This window comes from Salvia miltiorrhiza, chromosome 4, assembly GCF_028751815.1.
Source record: "Salvia miltiorrhiza cultivar Shanhuang (shh) chromosome 4, IMPLAD_Smil_shh, whole genome shotgun sequence".
Taxonomy (NCBI): domain Eukaryota; kingdom Viridiplantae; phylum Streptophyta; class Magnoliopsida; order Lamiales; family Lamiaceae; genus Salvia; species Salvia miltiorrhiza.
This window is the reverse complement of record NC_080390.1, coordinates 33,269,626-33,284,039: the sequence shown is the minus strand read 5'-3', so window position 1 is coordinate 33,284,039 and position 14,414 is coordinate 33,269,626. Positions and strand designations below refer to the sequence as shown.

The following is a 14,414-nucleotide window of genomic DNA, read 5'->3' as shown; positions in this document are numbered from 1 at the left end:
AAAATCTACAATTGAAGTTGACGTCTGCACGTCCGGATAGATTGGGCACTAGCAACCTGTCAACACAAGAACACGTAAGAGCCCTAGGTTGAGCACCGGGTGGGGGTGTCGACCGTAGAGCCTCCGACGCTCAAGTCAGTAACGGAATAGCAAAGTGGAATGACAAATAGATTGAAATAAGAGAGGAAGACAGGCTGGAATGCGTGGTTATTCCAGGCTGTAGGCGGCGTCGGAGGGTGGAAACGGTGACGGTGTGTTATGATAATGGAATGTGGGAGACGGAGATAGGCCAAGTTGGCTGTATCCGATTTGGAAGAGTATTCAGCCTGGCGGCGGAGTAGAGAGAGAGTTCAAGAAGTAGAGAGCAAGTAGAATTTCGTCGTGTCCTTTGTAACCTAGTCAGTCTGTCTATATAAAGGGCAGCCAGCCGCTAGGGTTTTACAAGCTGACCTTATCCGTCCACGCTTTCCACTTCCAAGTTGTTGCGATTTGGACGGGATCATAAAGATTCATCCTTTGACTGTGTCAGCTTGGCGAAAGATATTTTTTAGGGTTGATGGCTAGGTCATGTGACTTCGTCAACAAGGTGGGCGGTAACCCTTGGGCCGGATGTGATACCTCCAGCCTGGTTATCGATTCAAGTTGATCTATAACTTCTTGGGCTAGATGGACCAATATGCTTGACTGACTGGGCCTCTTAGGGCCGTGCCAGATTGGCGAGCTAACTTGATGGGTTTGGGCCAAGTGCGATTTATCCAACCGGACTATTGAGACAAGTTGGACTTGAAATTTGTCGGGCTGGATTGACCGGGCTGTTTAGCTCATTGGTCCAACTTGAAAGATTAATTGGGTTGGATTGACCAGGTTGCTTGGCTTGCTGAGCCAGCCTGGAGTGCTGATTGGATACGGGTCATGTTGACAAATTTTGCCCACTACATCAAGAAGGCTAGGGGTATGGCGATGGTTGAAATAGCAGAAGCTATTCACTTCTTTTATGAGAGTGATGAGTATGCACTATGGGGGTTAATGCTTTGGAAAACATGGATTTACTTATGTAATCTAAAGCATGGTTCTAAAGACGGCTATGAGAAGCCCAATGAAGCTGATGGAAAAGCTTTTCTGGAGATTTACTTGGGTGCGAAGCCAACCTATACTATGGATAGAGAGATGGCTCAACGTGAAAATTGGGCAGAAAAAATGGGAGAGGCCGCGGCGGGGAAGAATCCGAGTTGATGTGGATGTTTGGTATGATCCAGAGAGCGGCGAGATTGGTGTCAGGATCATAGCACAGAACTGTGAAGGGGAAGTGGAGGTGGAGGTGGCTATGGCGCGCAAGATGCCGCCAGCATCGACCGTAATGATGGCAGAAATCATGGCTATTATTAAGGGGATAGTGGTTTGCGTGGAGCAAGAATTGGCTCCGGTGGTGATATACGCGGATTCAATATTGGCGGTGAGAGCTATGGTGAATGAGGAGGAGGATGATCGATGCCTACCTGCGGATTTGAGAGATATTGTGAAAGTGGCTATAGAGAATTTTTTGATTGAGATTAAACATGCTTATATAGAGGCTAATCAAGCTGCTCATAGATTAGCCCAATTTTCGCGTAGATGTGAGGAGTCCGTCATTTGGACGAGTGTGTTCCCTAGTTGGTTGAGAGAATTGCCGTTTCTGATATTTTTTAATTTATTAAAGTATCTTATTCCTAAAAAAAACATGTGGTTGACGGATTCCAAGATCATTTCGAGTATACAAATTTGATTAGATTTTACTTATAATATAATATCACATGTCATTGTTATAAATATTGAATTAATATATAATTTTTAAGGAAAATGTCACAAATAAACACATTTACTTATAATATAATATCACATGTCATTGTTATGGATATTGAATATACAATGTTTACAAAATGATGAGGAGTGATATGTGCAGAGTAGGGAAATGATGCAAATCAGAGGAATCGACTCCACCAACGGAATAAGTATGGCAGAGGAAGCGCACTCGTCAGAGGAAATCATCATCGCCAGAGGGATCTTACTCACTAAAGGCATCTTATACACCAGAGAAGTCACCCTCGCCAGAGAAGTCACATTCGCCAGAGAAGTCACCCTCGCCAGAGAAGCAGCCTTCGCCAGAGGAACTACCTTCATCAGCGGAATCACTAGAATACGCAGAAGAGTTCCCGCGTGAAAACGAAATTACCATCCTACCCTTCGACCACACAAGGCGCATGCACCACAGATGAATTTACCATGTTACCCTCCATTTGTAATCTATAAACAGAACCTGAGCTCGTGCATTGTAATTACGCTATCTCTTATTTTCGAATACAACAGCTACTTTTCTCCCGTTCTGAGTTTTCCGATTGTTTACTTTGCCTTCTCCGATCATTCACACTAGGTATAGTCTATATTTATCGCTTTGTAGATTAGGTGTTGGTTCCTTGAATCACCACTAAAAATGTCACAAATAAACACATACAGTTAGAATTAATTTGATACATGTGATTAGCTAGGGTGTATAATATGCCTATGTGATGAGTTCATTCATGAGACATCCAAATAATCAATGAAAAAGAGGAAGAAAACAAATGTAAACCTGAGTATCAAAGTAGAAAATATTGAGAACACTTGGTTTCGTATTGAATTTCAGTTAAAAGATAGAATGTTTACAAATGAAGATGATTCCTCTATTCATATGAATCAATTACAAAAATGGCATAAGTGTAAAATTTGTTCTTCACGTACTCTGCGTGTACTTACTAACTTCCCTGTCATAATCAGCCTTTTTCATCCATGTTGTATCTAATTACTTGCAGCTTTTGTCGGGGTTTGAAGACAATCCGGGCTTTGATTTCAGCATGGTGTTTGGTGAGCTCAACTATGGCTTTGGGAGCTTAGCAATAGCCTCAAATTTGATGAGTTTAGCTCGGGCATGGCATTTGGTGAACCTGACTCTAACCTTGGCCTTCCTGAGGTCGGTTTTGAATCTCAACTCTGGCCTTAATTCCCATAGCTCAACTATGTAGTTCTCTTCTTCGCTCAACTATGTAATCCTCTTCTTGGCTCAACCATGTCGTCATCTTCTTGGCTCAACTATGCCGTCCTCTTTTTGGCTCAACTCTGGAGCCCTATTCTTGAACTAAACTCTAGAGCCCTTTTCTTAAGCTCAACTATGGAGCCCTCTTCTTGAGCTCAACTCTGAAGCCCTTTTCTTGAGCTCAACTATGGAGCCTTCTTCTTGAGCTCAACTCTGGAGCTAACCTCCACCATTCAACTATGACTTTGGGGTTTTAAGAGCATAGCCTTAGCTCAACTCTGATGTCCAGTCCCACTTTCTCCATTGTCTGGGGCCTTCAATTTTGGGGCATAAAGAACTCGACACTTCAACTCTTGACCTCTAATGTGAAAGGCAACTTGATGCCTCAACTTGGGCTTAAGAAGAGGCCTGATGTCCTGACTCTGATATGGGCCAATAGGTTCGACCCTTGTAGGAGGCTAGCAACCTCCACAGTGGCACAAAGCAAGGCCTCACAAGCTCCACCGTGGCACTAGGCGGTTTTACAAGCTCCACCGTGGCACTAGGCGACTTCACAACTCTGTGCAAGGAAGAGTTTAGCATGAAGAAAGCACAATTCTCCACTTCTGGCTTCGGAGAATACCGAAGTCTCCAATTTTGGTCTTGGGAGAAACTTAGTCCCTCAACTCTGGCACGAGACTCTCTACTATGGGCCCATGGGCCTAACTTTAATCATGGGCCCTTAAGCCCATCTTTAGCCTGGACCTTAGGAGTCATATGTTATGATAAAACCCCTTAGACCTTATATACTTGAATATTAGATATTTCGGTAGAAAATCAGAATTTATTGGTTGATGCAGGATTTACTCCTTATCACTATGGCATCCTAATATTTTATTTGATAAGAAGTAATACAAAATACACGCTTTTTTTATAAATTAAAAGCCTAAAATGTTATACTGATTTGAAGGATTCTATATACCGCCTACAGAGGTGATATACGTAATACAAATGCTAATTATAACTATTATTAACTTTATATAATCCTAATACATCATACCAAACAACATATTATATTGTGTGGATATTATAATACATTTTACCAAATATGATATTAATATGACATATAGTAAAATATATCTCATTTAACACATCACACCTTATCCCATACCGCGTACAAAACGAGCCCTTAGGTTTAATTGATACGGGTGATTAGGATGTATAATATACCTGTAACACCCTAATATCTTATTTGGTAAGGAGTATTAATAGGAAACACACATGACAAGCACATCCTCGCCAATGAGTATCAGTGAATTTCCCCGCCGCAACAAGTAGACGTAGATGATGAGTAACATGTGCTTACAGCTATTCCTTTTCGTCTAACAGAACCACATAATAAACAAGGAATCAGAAATGAAATATGCCTCTTGGCCTCCCTAGGGAAGGCGTGCCGCCAATGACCCACTCTGCGTGCAATATCAATGCTCGTGTGAAAATGTGTGTGCACAAAAGGAAACCAAGAGTCAAAATGAGTCCAGACAATCAAAGTAGCCTCACTTCACAGGAACACATGCAGACACAACTCGAACTAAGGAGACACACAACACAGACACCATGGAGGCAAGGGAAATGCCTCGTAACTGGGATGCGGAGGGCAATTCGATCTTTTTAGCTCTGAATGCAGATGAATATTTCTATCATTTCATATCAGTTATTCTTAAGTCTGAAGGGTAATTTCATCTATTCAACTCTTTAGGTGTCACGTCAGCCGACTACAAATATTTTGTGGTACTCCTTATGGCAGGAACAATTATGGGACCACGTATGAGTCTAGGGCTATCTAAACGGTTCGGTTCGATTACCCGAACCCGAAATATGTCATATTTCACTAACCGTTCCCGAATTGTTTTAGGTGATCGGTTATCCAATAACCGATTCGATTACCCAAATTGGTTATTTGGGTATCCAAACCCCCGTTTCAAAATTTAAAATTCAAAAATGAAGTAACATAATCAGTAGAATTCAGTTTGCAAACTCAACACAATTCACTTTCGATACTTATTAGACTGTTTGGAGATTATCATATTCAATGTCAATACTTTGCAAAATAAAGTAACATAATCAGAGATTCAAATTAGTAGAAGAATTCAAACTTTTTTCCATCAATATGTTATTAAAAAATAGATCAAAACCTCAAACTTTAAACATATGGAAGGAAAGTTGAATGAAGAAGAAGACTGAATAACGAAGAAGACTGACAGCGGCGGACGGGTGGCGTGAGTTGCGGGCAGCGGATGGGCGGCAGACAGACGGCGGCTCGTCGCGGACTGAATTCTGGTTGCGGAGGGCAGCGACGTCGCGTAGGAGGGCGGCGACGGCCGACGTCGACGAGCTATGGAGAGGGGAGAAGTGTCAACGACGCTGCGGGGGTTTGTGAATTGGGAAGGGATGGAGGGGCGGGTTTCCAGATTCCAATTGTTCTTTACATATTAGATTTTGGGAAGGGACGAAGGTTTCTAATTTTCTATTAATAATTATATATATATATATATATATATATTAAATTATTAATTAAATATTTCGGTTATTCGATTAACCCGAATTGGTTATCGGATTAACCGATATTCAAAATTTTTGAAAAAATGATACTCGAAATCGATCCAATAACCGAAAATTTCTGAACTCGAAAATTTCGGTTCGATTATTAGATTATTTGAAATCTGATAACCAATTAAACAGCCCTATATGAATCCACCGCGTTTCCTCAGCCGAAAAGGTCTTCTTTATCTTCTTCTTTTGCTCTGAGCTAGAGTCCTCAACTTTATATTATTGGGCTTTTATAATAAATTTTAATCATATCTAACGTAGCTCGAATCTAAGGTCTTTGATTTTAAATATTAATCATTTACCGTTTGGTAGCTGGAATCTAAGACCTTTGATTTTAAATATTAATCATTTATGGTTTGATCAACACACATAGTATATACGTGAGTATTAAGCTGGAATCAATTACACTATACACGCACACCATATATGTGAGTATAAGAGCACCCGCAACGCGGGTACTCGAAGCATTACTCGATCATGCACAGCTCCTCGAGGATGGCGTTGCAGCACCTATTTCCTCGAGTACTACTCGAATGTTCGAGTAGTACTCGAGCCTCAAATAAAAAAAAATATATATATTTTGATTTCCAAACTAATGTTTTCTTTTGTTTTTTTTTATTTTATTAAAGTTTTATGTAATATTTAGGATTTTATAATTAATGCAATTTAAATTTGAAATAAATTGTGTTATTTAAATTTGAACAATTAAATTTAAATAAAAAACATAAAAATCAAAACTAATATTATCAAGGAGGCTATCAAGGAACCCCAATGCAGCACTACCTACTCAATAACACAAACACTATCAAGGAGGCTATCAAGGAGGCTATCAAGGAGGTCCCAATGCGGATGCTCTAAGCTCGAATCAGTTACACTATTATAAATAAGACATAGATCCTGAATTATAGTATACTATATTCTATATTTAAAGTTCCATTGAATTAGCTCGAGTGTTTCACGGTGGGACCCAGACGAGCTCAACCTAAAAAAGTAAAAACAAACCCGTAACGAATTTTTTACCAGCACTAGTTCTTATTATACCGACTTCACTTTTCTCTGTACATTCTATTTTCCGCTTAGTGTATGAAACGACGCCGGTCAGTAACTACGCGTATAAAGAATTTGGGAAATACGCACAAAATTGTCTATCGCTACCCACAAACCCTAGTTCTCCCTGAAAGTGATGACTAGAAATCGGGAGCCTGCGAGGCCGGCGGAGTCCCAATCGGAATCCGACGATGAAATCGACTCACAAGACTCCGACTCCGAACCAGAACCCTCACAGATCCAGACGGCGACGCAAAAGAAATCCCAGCCTCCGCCGCCGGCCCCTTCTTCCTCCGAGGAAGAAGACTCCGGATCTGAATCCGAGTCGGAGTCCGACGGACCAGATCCGAACGTAAGGCCTCTAGCGTCCAAGCCAGTCGAAGAGGCTCAGAAATCGAGCAATGGCACCAAGAAGGCCAGATCTACAGAGCCCGTTACTCCGACGAAATCCGCCACTGCAAAACGCGCCGCTGAAGATACGGCTGATAAGGATGCGAAGAAGTCGAAGAAGGCTTCCGCCGAGCCGGAGGTTTCTGAGAAAAAGTCAAATCTCTTCCAGAGACTCTGGAGCGAGGAGGATGAGATCGTCATCTTGAAAGGGATGATCGATTACACGTCGAAGAACAAATCCGATCCAATTTCCGATTTGAACGCCTTTCACGATTTTATTAAGAAAAATCTGCACATCGATGTGACCAGGACTCAGTTGCAGGATAAGATCAGGAGGCTGAAGAAGAAGTATGAAAACAACAAGAGCAAAGAGAAGGAGGGCAAGGAACGGACCTTCTCCAAGCCCCACGAGCAGAGCGCTTACGATTTGTCGAAAGCGATTTGGGGGAATGAAACTGGTAAAGAAATTGGGGGTGTGAAATTGGTGAATGGTAGTGTGGTGAGGAAAGCGGCAAGCAAGAAGGTGAATGCGGCGGAGAGTGAAGAGGTGAAGAATGCGGCGGTTATGAGCTGGGAGGGGGAGGAGAAGAGGGTAAATTCGTATGTAGGTGGGGCGACAATGGAGGAGAGGATGTTGATAACTGGTGGAGAGGTATTTGGATTGGGGCGAGGAGGGGTGGAGGGGGAGAAGGAGTGGCAGAAGCTGAGACTGGAGGAGCTGCAGCTCTACCTCAAACAGTTGGAGGTCAAAGTAGCGCAGACGAAGCTTGTTTTGGGAGCTATCAAAGGCAGGGATCACTGAGATGCAGGAAAGCTTACTTTTTGTTTGTTGCTGCTATAATTGTATGATTTTCTGTTATTTTGTCTGTGTCATGGTTAGCTTTCTCAGCCTTCTGCTATACAACTTCATGGTTTCTATCTGTGTACCATGTTTGTGCCTTTATTTTGGATTTGGTGCATCACTTACCATTTTGCATCTGTATACCATGTTTGAGACTATTCAAAACTTGTGTCCAACTTGCCATTTTGTATCTGTATACCAACGACTGCATTATTTGGCAATCTTTTAACATGCTTCTTATTTGTAGAATATTTTTCACTTTTTTGTGCTTGTTAATGTTGTGTAGCTTCATCTCAGAATACAAAGTATTAGTCTGAGTTTGTGAATGTGTGAGTAGCAAATGGGACAATCTCGACTTCTCGAGGAGGAGATTTAGTTTGATAGATTTATGTATGTAAATATAACTATGCCAACAATATTTGTAAAGAGAGTGTAGCTCCTTGCTTTGTTGTTGTTAAGACATTAAAAAATATTGAGTCCTCAAAATAGATTATATTTGAATAAAGTATTGTGATGAAATATTTCAGTTGTTAAGACATTCTCTCTAAATATTAAGTTAAAAAAATATACAGTCCTCAAAATATATCATATGTGAATAAAGTATTATGATGAAATATTTGTTTCTTATTTCCTCTTTTCATTAAAATATAATTTTTTTTTTTACTTTTGAACATTATTTTGTCACAAATATTTTATTGTTAAATGCAAATGTTAATTACAGGAAAATAGCAACACTTTTGGAGGTTTTTGTGGTGAATTACAATTTTAACCTTTTAATTAAATGTATTTAGATATTCTTTTATTTTTATTTATAATAAAATTCACAATAACATCAAACACAATTCTCATTTTCAACACATGATAATAAGTAAAGTATAACAATTTCGATAAGTAAAAGAAATATATAAGTGTTACAATATAAATAATCAAGAGCCCCATCAACAAAAAACAAAAAAAAAAAAAGTTGTGTTGTCATTTTATGTAAGTAAGATCACCAGAAATTTGTTAAGTCAAACTTGTTCAAGATTTAATGGTAGCTTTGAAGAGAAATCTTGGCTTGGGCACCACCTTGAATGTACACAAAGCTGCATTCTGAGCCAGGATTCAACACCTTGAGCCATTCTGGGAATTCATACATGTTTTTCTGTGTCGTCGGCGTCAGACCCCACAGCGATCCAGTCAGATTTTCGAAGTAGAGCTTCATCTCCGCAATGGGCTTCTTCGAAACATTCTTCATTACCACCTTGTGCCGGTAATACGTTTCCTTTCCCACAGTCCATGTATTTGTGATTGAGTGAAGAAACTCGATGGGGGTTTCTGCAAGAATCGCCATAATTTGTTGTCAATTTTAAAGTAAGTCTGTGTGTGTTTGAGAACCTGAAAATTGAGGATTTGTTTAAGTTCTTCACCTGATTTGGTTGCAGGGGCTGGTGTGTATGTGGGAGATGAGCCTGTAAGAATCAAACGGGATTGGATGATGCTTGATGATGAAATGCATATTACATGAATGTAAAAAGTCCCAAATGAGCAACTATTATCTAATTGAATGTTTATAGAGTTAATTGTCTATGAATAAACGAAGAATAAACGAGTTTCCGGCTTCCAGAAAGAATTAAGTGTGGCCGAAATTCTAATTTGGACCGAATTTAAAAAAAATAAAAGTTCATTCATTGTTTGACCAAGAAAATAGTAATGTTAAAAATAAAAATTTGGGAATACTTATTGTATTTTTAGGCAATTAACCCATGTTTATATGTGCATTTGTGTGTGGTTTTTCTTTCAAACTGATATTCCTATTGATTCAGAGAAATCAATAAAGCAGAATGAGCAGGAATTTCTCAACATCAACATGCTTTTGCAAGTTGCAACAACAAACCTTCTGGCTTGTGGTAAGGAGTGGAAGGCTTCGGTGGTTCTTGCTTATCAGAACCTGCAAAACGAGGCTAATTGAGTCGAACACACGCTGTTGAAACTGCACAAAACCAAGGGGTCAATTTACCTGCAGAATCTCCAGGCAGGCTGTGGAGTTTGCAGAATAGGCCTACAAGAGGGGCTGTGCCTGATAATGTTGGCTCGGTCTGCTCATAGTTAGACCTGTCATCTACGAACTCGTCGTTGGCATTTGGGCCGCCGACTAGTGCTCCATGTATGACGTTAGGATTGGCCTCCGGGCGTTTGTACCATGCCTCAAATCCTTCAATACACCCCACTGCTGAACGAAGGAGGGAGACGGGGGCAATAGATGCGCCTCTGTGATGAACATGGGCTGGATAGTTGTTCCCACAGCCGACTACGTAGCTCAAGTTCTTGGGATTCTTGCCAAGAATGTAATCAGCCTGCCAAAGATTGGATTTGTCAGTAGCAAATTCAGCACAAAACAAGCAAGAAGAAGATGATTGATATATATACTTGTGATTTTGCAAAGTTGAGAAGATCTTGAGGCTGGAGTTGGGCTTCCGGGCATTTCACAACGCCTTTCGCCTTTGCAAGATACTCCGAGTAGACAGCAATGACAAATGCAGCAGAGGCAGAGTACTGCAGATTGTTCCACTCCCGTAGATAGAGCAGTCCACCTAAAGAGGAAACATAACAACATTGTTCAAGGATGGGCGTTTCTTGCAAGAATGATGGTTGAAAAGGTTAAAATCGAGGTGCTGCTACTGCTACTAACCAGGAGTCGTGGGCACATTGTAGCCGTCGTTCTTCTGCATGCAGGCGCAGGCGAAGTAATCAGCCTTGGCTTGGTATTGCTGCAATGTGGAAGTGTATGCTCCTCCACCTCCATCCATCAACACCTACACACATTTCAGACCGAGAAGGTTACAGTTTTTTCGACCTTATAAGTAGGAAAGTAGGATTCATTTTTGCAAGATTTTGTGGTGCATTACCTTTGAGAGAAGAATCTGAACTCCAGCATACTTGTTGTCCCAAGAGAACTCCTTCACAGCCCATCCAGTTCCACCCAAGGAGGCACAGTTCTCTACGACATATTTCAGGTAATACTCGTCACTCGTGGCGCGATACAGCCACGTGGCAGCCCACAGCAGCTCATCCTAGGATGCAGGACTGTCACAGTCAGAGCAAGAAACACAACATCTTGAAGAAAGAGAGAATCTTGGAGATGGATTTAGACACATACTGAATAACCAGTTGATGTGTAGAACTGCTTAGCAGATGGAACAGAATCATGGTAAAAGCCTCTGAATCTGTCTGCAAATGAGAAGAGCTGCTTAGCATGCACTAACAGGAGATCGGAGTAGGCGGAGTCGTAGGGCTTGAAGGCGAGGCAGGCAGCGGCCATGGCAGCGGCAGTTTCTCCGGTGAGGTCCGATCCCGGATGTTCGGGGTCTAGCTTGTACGCTGTCCTAGGAGTCGTCATGTCCTCCGCACGCTCCCAGCAGTAATGATCCGACACTCCGTCTCCGACCTGATTGTCGGAGTCGGAAAAAGTTAGTTGTGAAGTTGCCTCGTGGGTGATCTAATTGGTGAAGTGACAAGCTAATGATAGATAGAATGTTGTGTTACCTGTCCCCAAAGAACATTTGGCTGAGGATGTGCTTTGATGAAGTAATCAGTGCCCCATTTGATGGCTTCCAAAGTGGGTCCCATTTGATTGGACCTCACCAACTCTGCCTTAAAATCCACAGCGCCCCAAGATAGCATCGTTGCAGCGAACGCCATAGGCTGTCCGAATTTGACATGATCTCCGCCGTCGTAGTATCCTCCAACCAAGTTCACCTGTTGGTGTAGAGAAAACATGTTTTATGTTTATGCACATACTCGTGTTTTTCGCGTAAAAAAATAAAATAAAGAAAGTAAGGTCTATGGTACAAACCCCTTGACCATAACCATCGCGGAGACCCGAATCACCGCGCCATTTTACGCGTTGGTTCGTGGGTAGTTTACCGGATCGTTGTGCCTCGAAGAACAGTAACGTCTTGTCGAGGGCGTCGCCATAGTCGAACGCAGAGACGATGGTTGGCCGGAGAGCAATTAAGGCAGCTAGCAAGGGCAGAATGCAACGTGATGATGAGAGTCTCATCATCTTCTTTTTGGGTTGAGCAAGTTGTGTAGATGATGAATTTCTATGTACGATATGAATAATCTTGATATATATAGTTTGGTAATGGAATAAGCTTGTTTAGTAATTAGATACGAATAATGAACTATATGATTTACGAGAAGAGCAAAGGTTCATGGTAGCATCCACGTTCATGGACATGTGAGAAAGAAAGGTGTTTTAAATTATGATTGAGCTCTCCACGTTGTGTTGAATTTTATTGTTGTTATTTTTGTAAGTTTGATTAGGTTTTTGCAATAGTTCATAGAATTGGTGCAACTGCAAGAATTAGGAAATTCTATGTATCGTGCATGCTTGTAAATAATTATTCTTTTCATTTTTTATTTCCTTTTTTTTTTGCTTTGTAATTCAAGAAAGATTCGGATTAATAGCACATAAAGCTCCAAACATCATTTTTAATTTTTATGTTCCGTTCTTTATATTTTGAGGATTAATAGCACAAAATTCTCTATATTAAGTTGCATTTATGAGAGAGAGATGGGCTAAAATAAAATTCATTTTAAAATATAAAATAAAAATTATTAAAATTTACATATTATTCATCACTTTGTTGAATGAATTCAAGGTTACTGATTCGAATTTTATAGGGAGCGAAACTTATAATTTTCAAAATTCAGACATTTACACACCAAATTCAAACACAGTGGCGGAGCCACATTGGTGCAAGGGGGTACAACTATACCCCCAAATTTCTTATATTTTTTAATGTGATATCGGTGAAGATAGAATTAAGGTTAGCCATTTACAATTTGCACACTGTGTTAATTGGCAAGGCGTCCGTCCAAAACGCTAAAACGATGAAAAGCTTACTCCGTCTGTTTTAGGTGGCTTCAGGACTCCGTGTGAACTTTCATAAGAGCTCTCTTCATGGAATCAGTATTGATAATCAAAGAGCTACATTGTATGCAGTAATCATTGGCTGTAAAATCGGTAAGCTGCCCTTCACATATCTTGGGTTGCCGATTGGAGCGAATCACATGAAAAAAAAAGTTTGATAACCACTCATCAAAAAATTCCAAAAGAAACTCTTGGGTTGGGAAAAGAGAGTCTTATCTCTTGGAGGAAGGATTGTTCTTTTAAACTCTGTGTTGGCTGCTCTTCCACTCTACTACTTATCCTTCTTTAAAGCCCTATCTGCATTTTGAAAACTTTAACCAAGATCCAGAGGGATTTCTTATGGGGGAGGGGGGGAGTAAGAAAGTTCTAAAAAAGTTAATTGGGTCAAATGGGATATACAGTGTGCAAAAACAGAAGTGTCAGGGGACTAGGAGTGAGAGACATTAGAATTTTTAATGTGAGTCTATTGTGTAAATGGTTGTGGAAACTGTTATCGAGTAAAGAGTCACTTTGGGTTCAGATTCTCAAATCGAGATATGGATCCATTAGTAGTGCTTGGGCGTCTAATGTTGAGTCTAATAGCATGTCATTGTGGTGGAAAGACTTGATGGGTTTGTTAAAAAGTAAAGATGGGGTCTTATTTTGTAATAACATTGGTTTATCTTTGGGTTATGGGTCTTCTATTAAATTTTGGGAAGATCCATGACAGAAACAAGGCGACAGTCTGTGCACAAGGTTTAGGGGTTTATATGCTTTGTCTAGACAGAAAAATTGTAGTGTGAATGAGTTCTTTCAGTTTGATGGAGTCTCTTGGGGGTGGGTGTTTAAATGGAGTCGTGTCTTTAATGCTTATGATTTCTATGATTTTTTGGAAGTTTGGAATTGCATTTGCAGATTGGAATTCGATCACAATCAACCAGATTCCCGAACTTGGGCGATTTCAAAAGATGGGATGTTTCATCCAAGGGACCTGTATTTCGCCATTGCAAATGCATCACCAAGTGAGGAAGAAGTTATAGATCATTGGCCAAGATTGTGGTGGAAAGCCATCTCGTTGAAGATTTCGGCTTTTGTTTGGAAAGCAATGCTAGGTAGATTGCCAACGAAGAATAACTTGATTAAAAGAGGAATTTTACACTCGCAAGAAGACGATGTTTGTGCTATGTGTTGGACTCAAAATGAATCTCCGTGCCATGTTCTTCATACCTGCTACGAGGCACTCCTTGTGTGGTCTAAGGTTTGTGATGGGATTGATCGTCATTTGCTTTATGCGGCTGTTTTGAAAGAGCATTTTGAGGATTTTGTGAGTTTTGGTTTTGGGAATGTGAAGAAGAAAATTCTTGGCCTTATCTGGCAATGTGTTGTGTGGAGAATTTGAAAGGCGAGAAATGAGAAGATTTTTAAAAACTTTATACCAATCGCGGAGAACATCGTGGAGAGTATTAAAGTCTGCTCATGGAAATGGTTGAAGTCGCACTATCCATCATCTTTTTATGCCTCTCTGCATGAGTGGAGTTCACATCCTATCGACTGTATGCCGACAAATATTTAGTTTCTTCTTTCTTTTTGCTATCAGATTGTTA

The 14,414-nt window shown here is 40.5% G+C and overlaps 1 protein-coding gene and 1 long non-coding RNA gene across 3 annotated transcripts; both read left to right on the top strand.

Moving 5' to 3' along the window:
- The first annotated feature begins 6,667 nt into the window (after positions 1-6,667).
- Positions 6,668-8,164, top strand: LOC131021223 (probable transcription factor At1g11510). The gene has a single exon (XM_057950332.1). It carries the CDS (start codon positions 6,819-6,821, stop codon positions 7,872-7,874), a length of 1,056 nt encoding a protein of 351 aa, XP_057806315.1. The 5' UTR covers positions 6,668-6,818; the 3' UTR covers positions 7,875-8,164.
- A 962-nt stretch (positions 8,165-9,126) lies between these two features.
- On the top strand, positions 9,127-12,064 carry LOC131021224 (uncharacterized). Of its 2 annotated transcripts, XR_009100898.1 has the most exons (3): positions 9,127-9,266; positions 9,338-10,678; positions 10,785-12,064. It is a non-coding gene; the product is annotated as an uncharacterized LOC131021224 (long non-coding RNA). The 2 variants fall into 2 exon arrangements; XR_009100897.1 differs by having other exon boundaries at positions 9,338-12,064.
- Positions 12,065-14,414: the final 2,350 nt, after the last annotated feature.

Coding starts and splice junctions, on each gene's coding strand:
- LOC131021223 (XM_057950332.1), top strand. CDS start 6,819: ATGACTAGAAATCGGGAGCCTGCGAGGCCGGCGGAGTCCCAATCGGAA.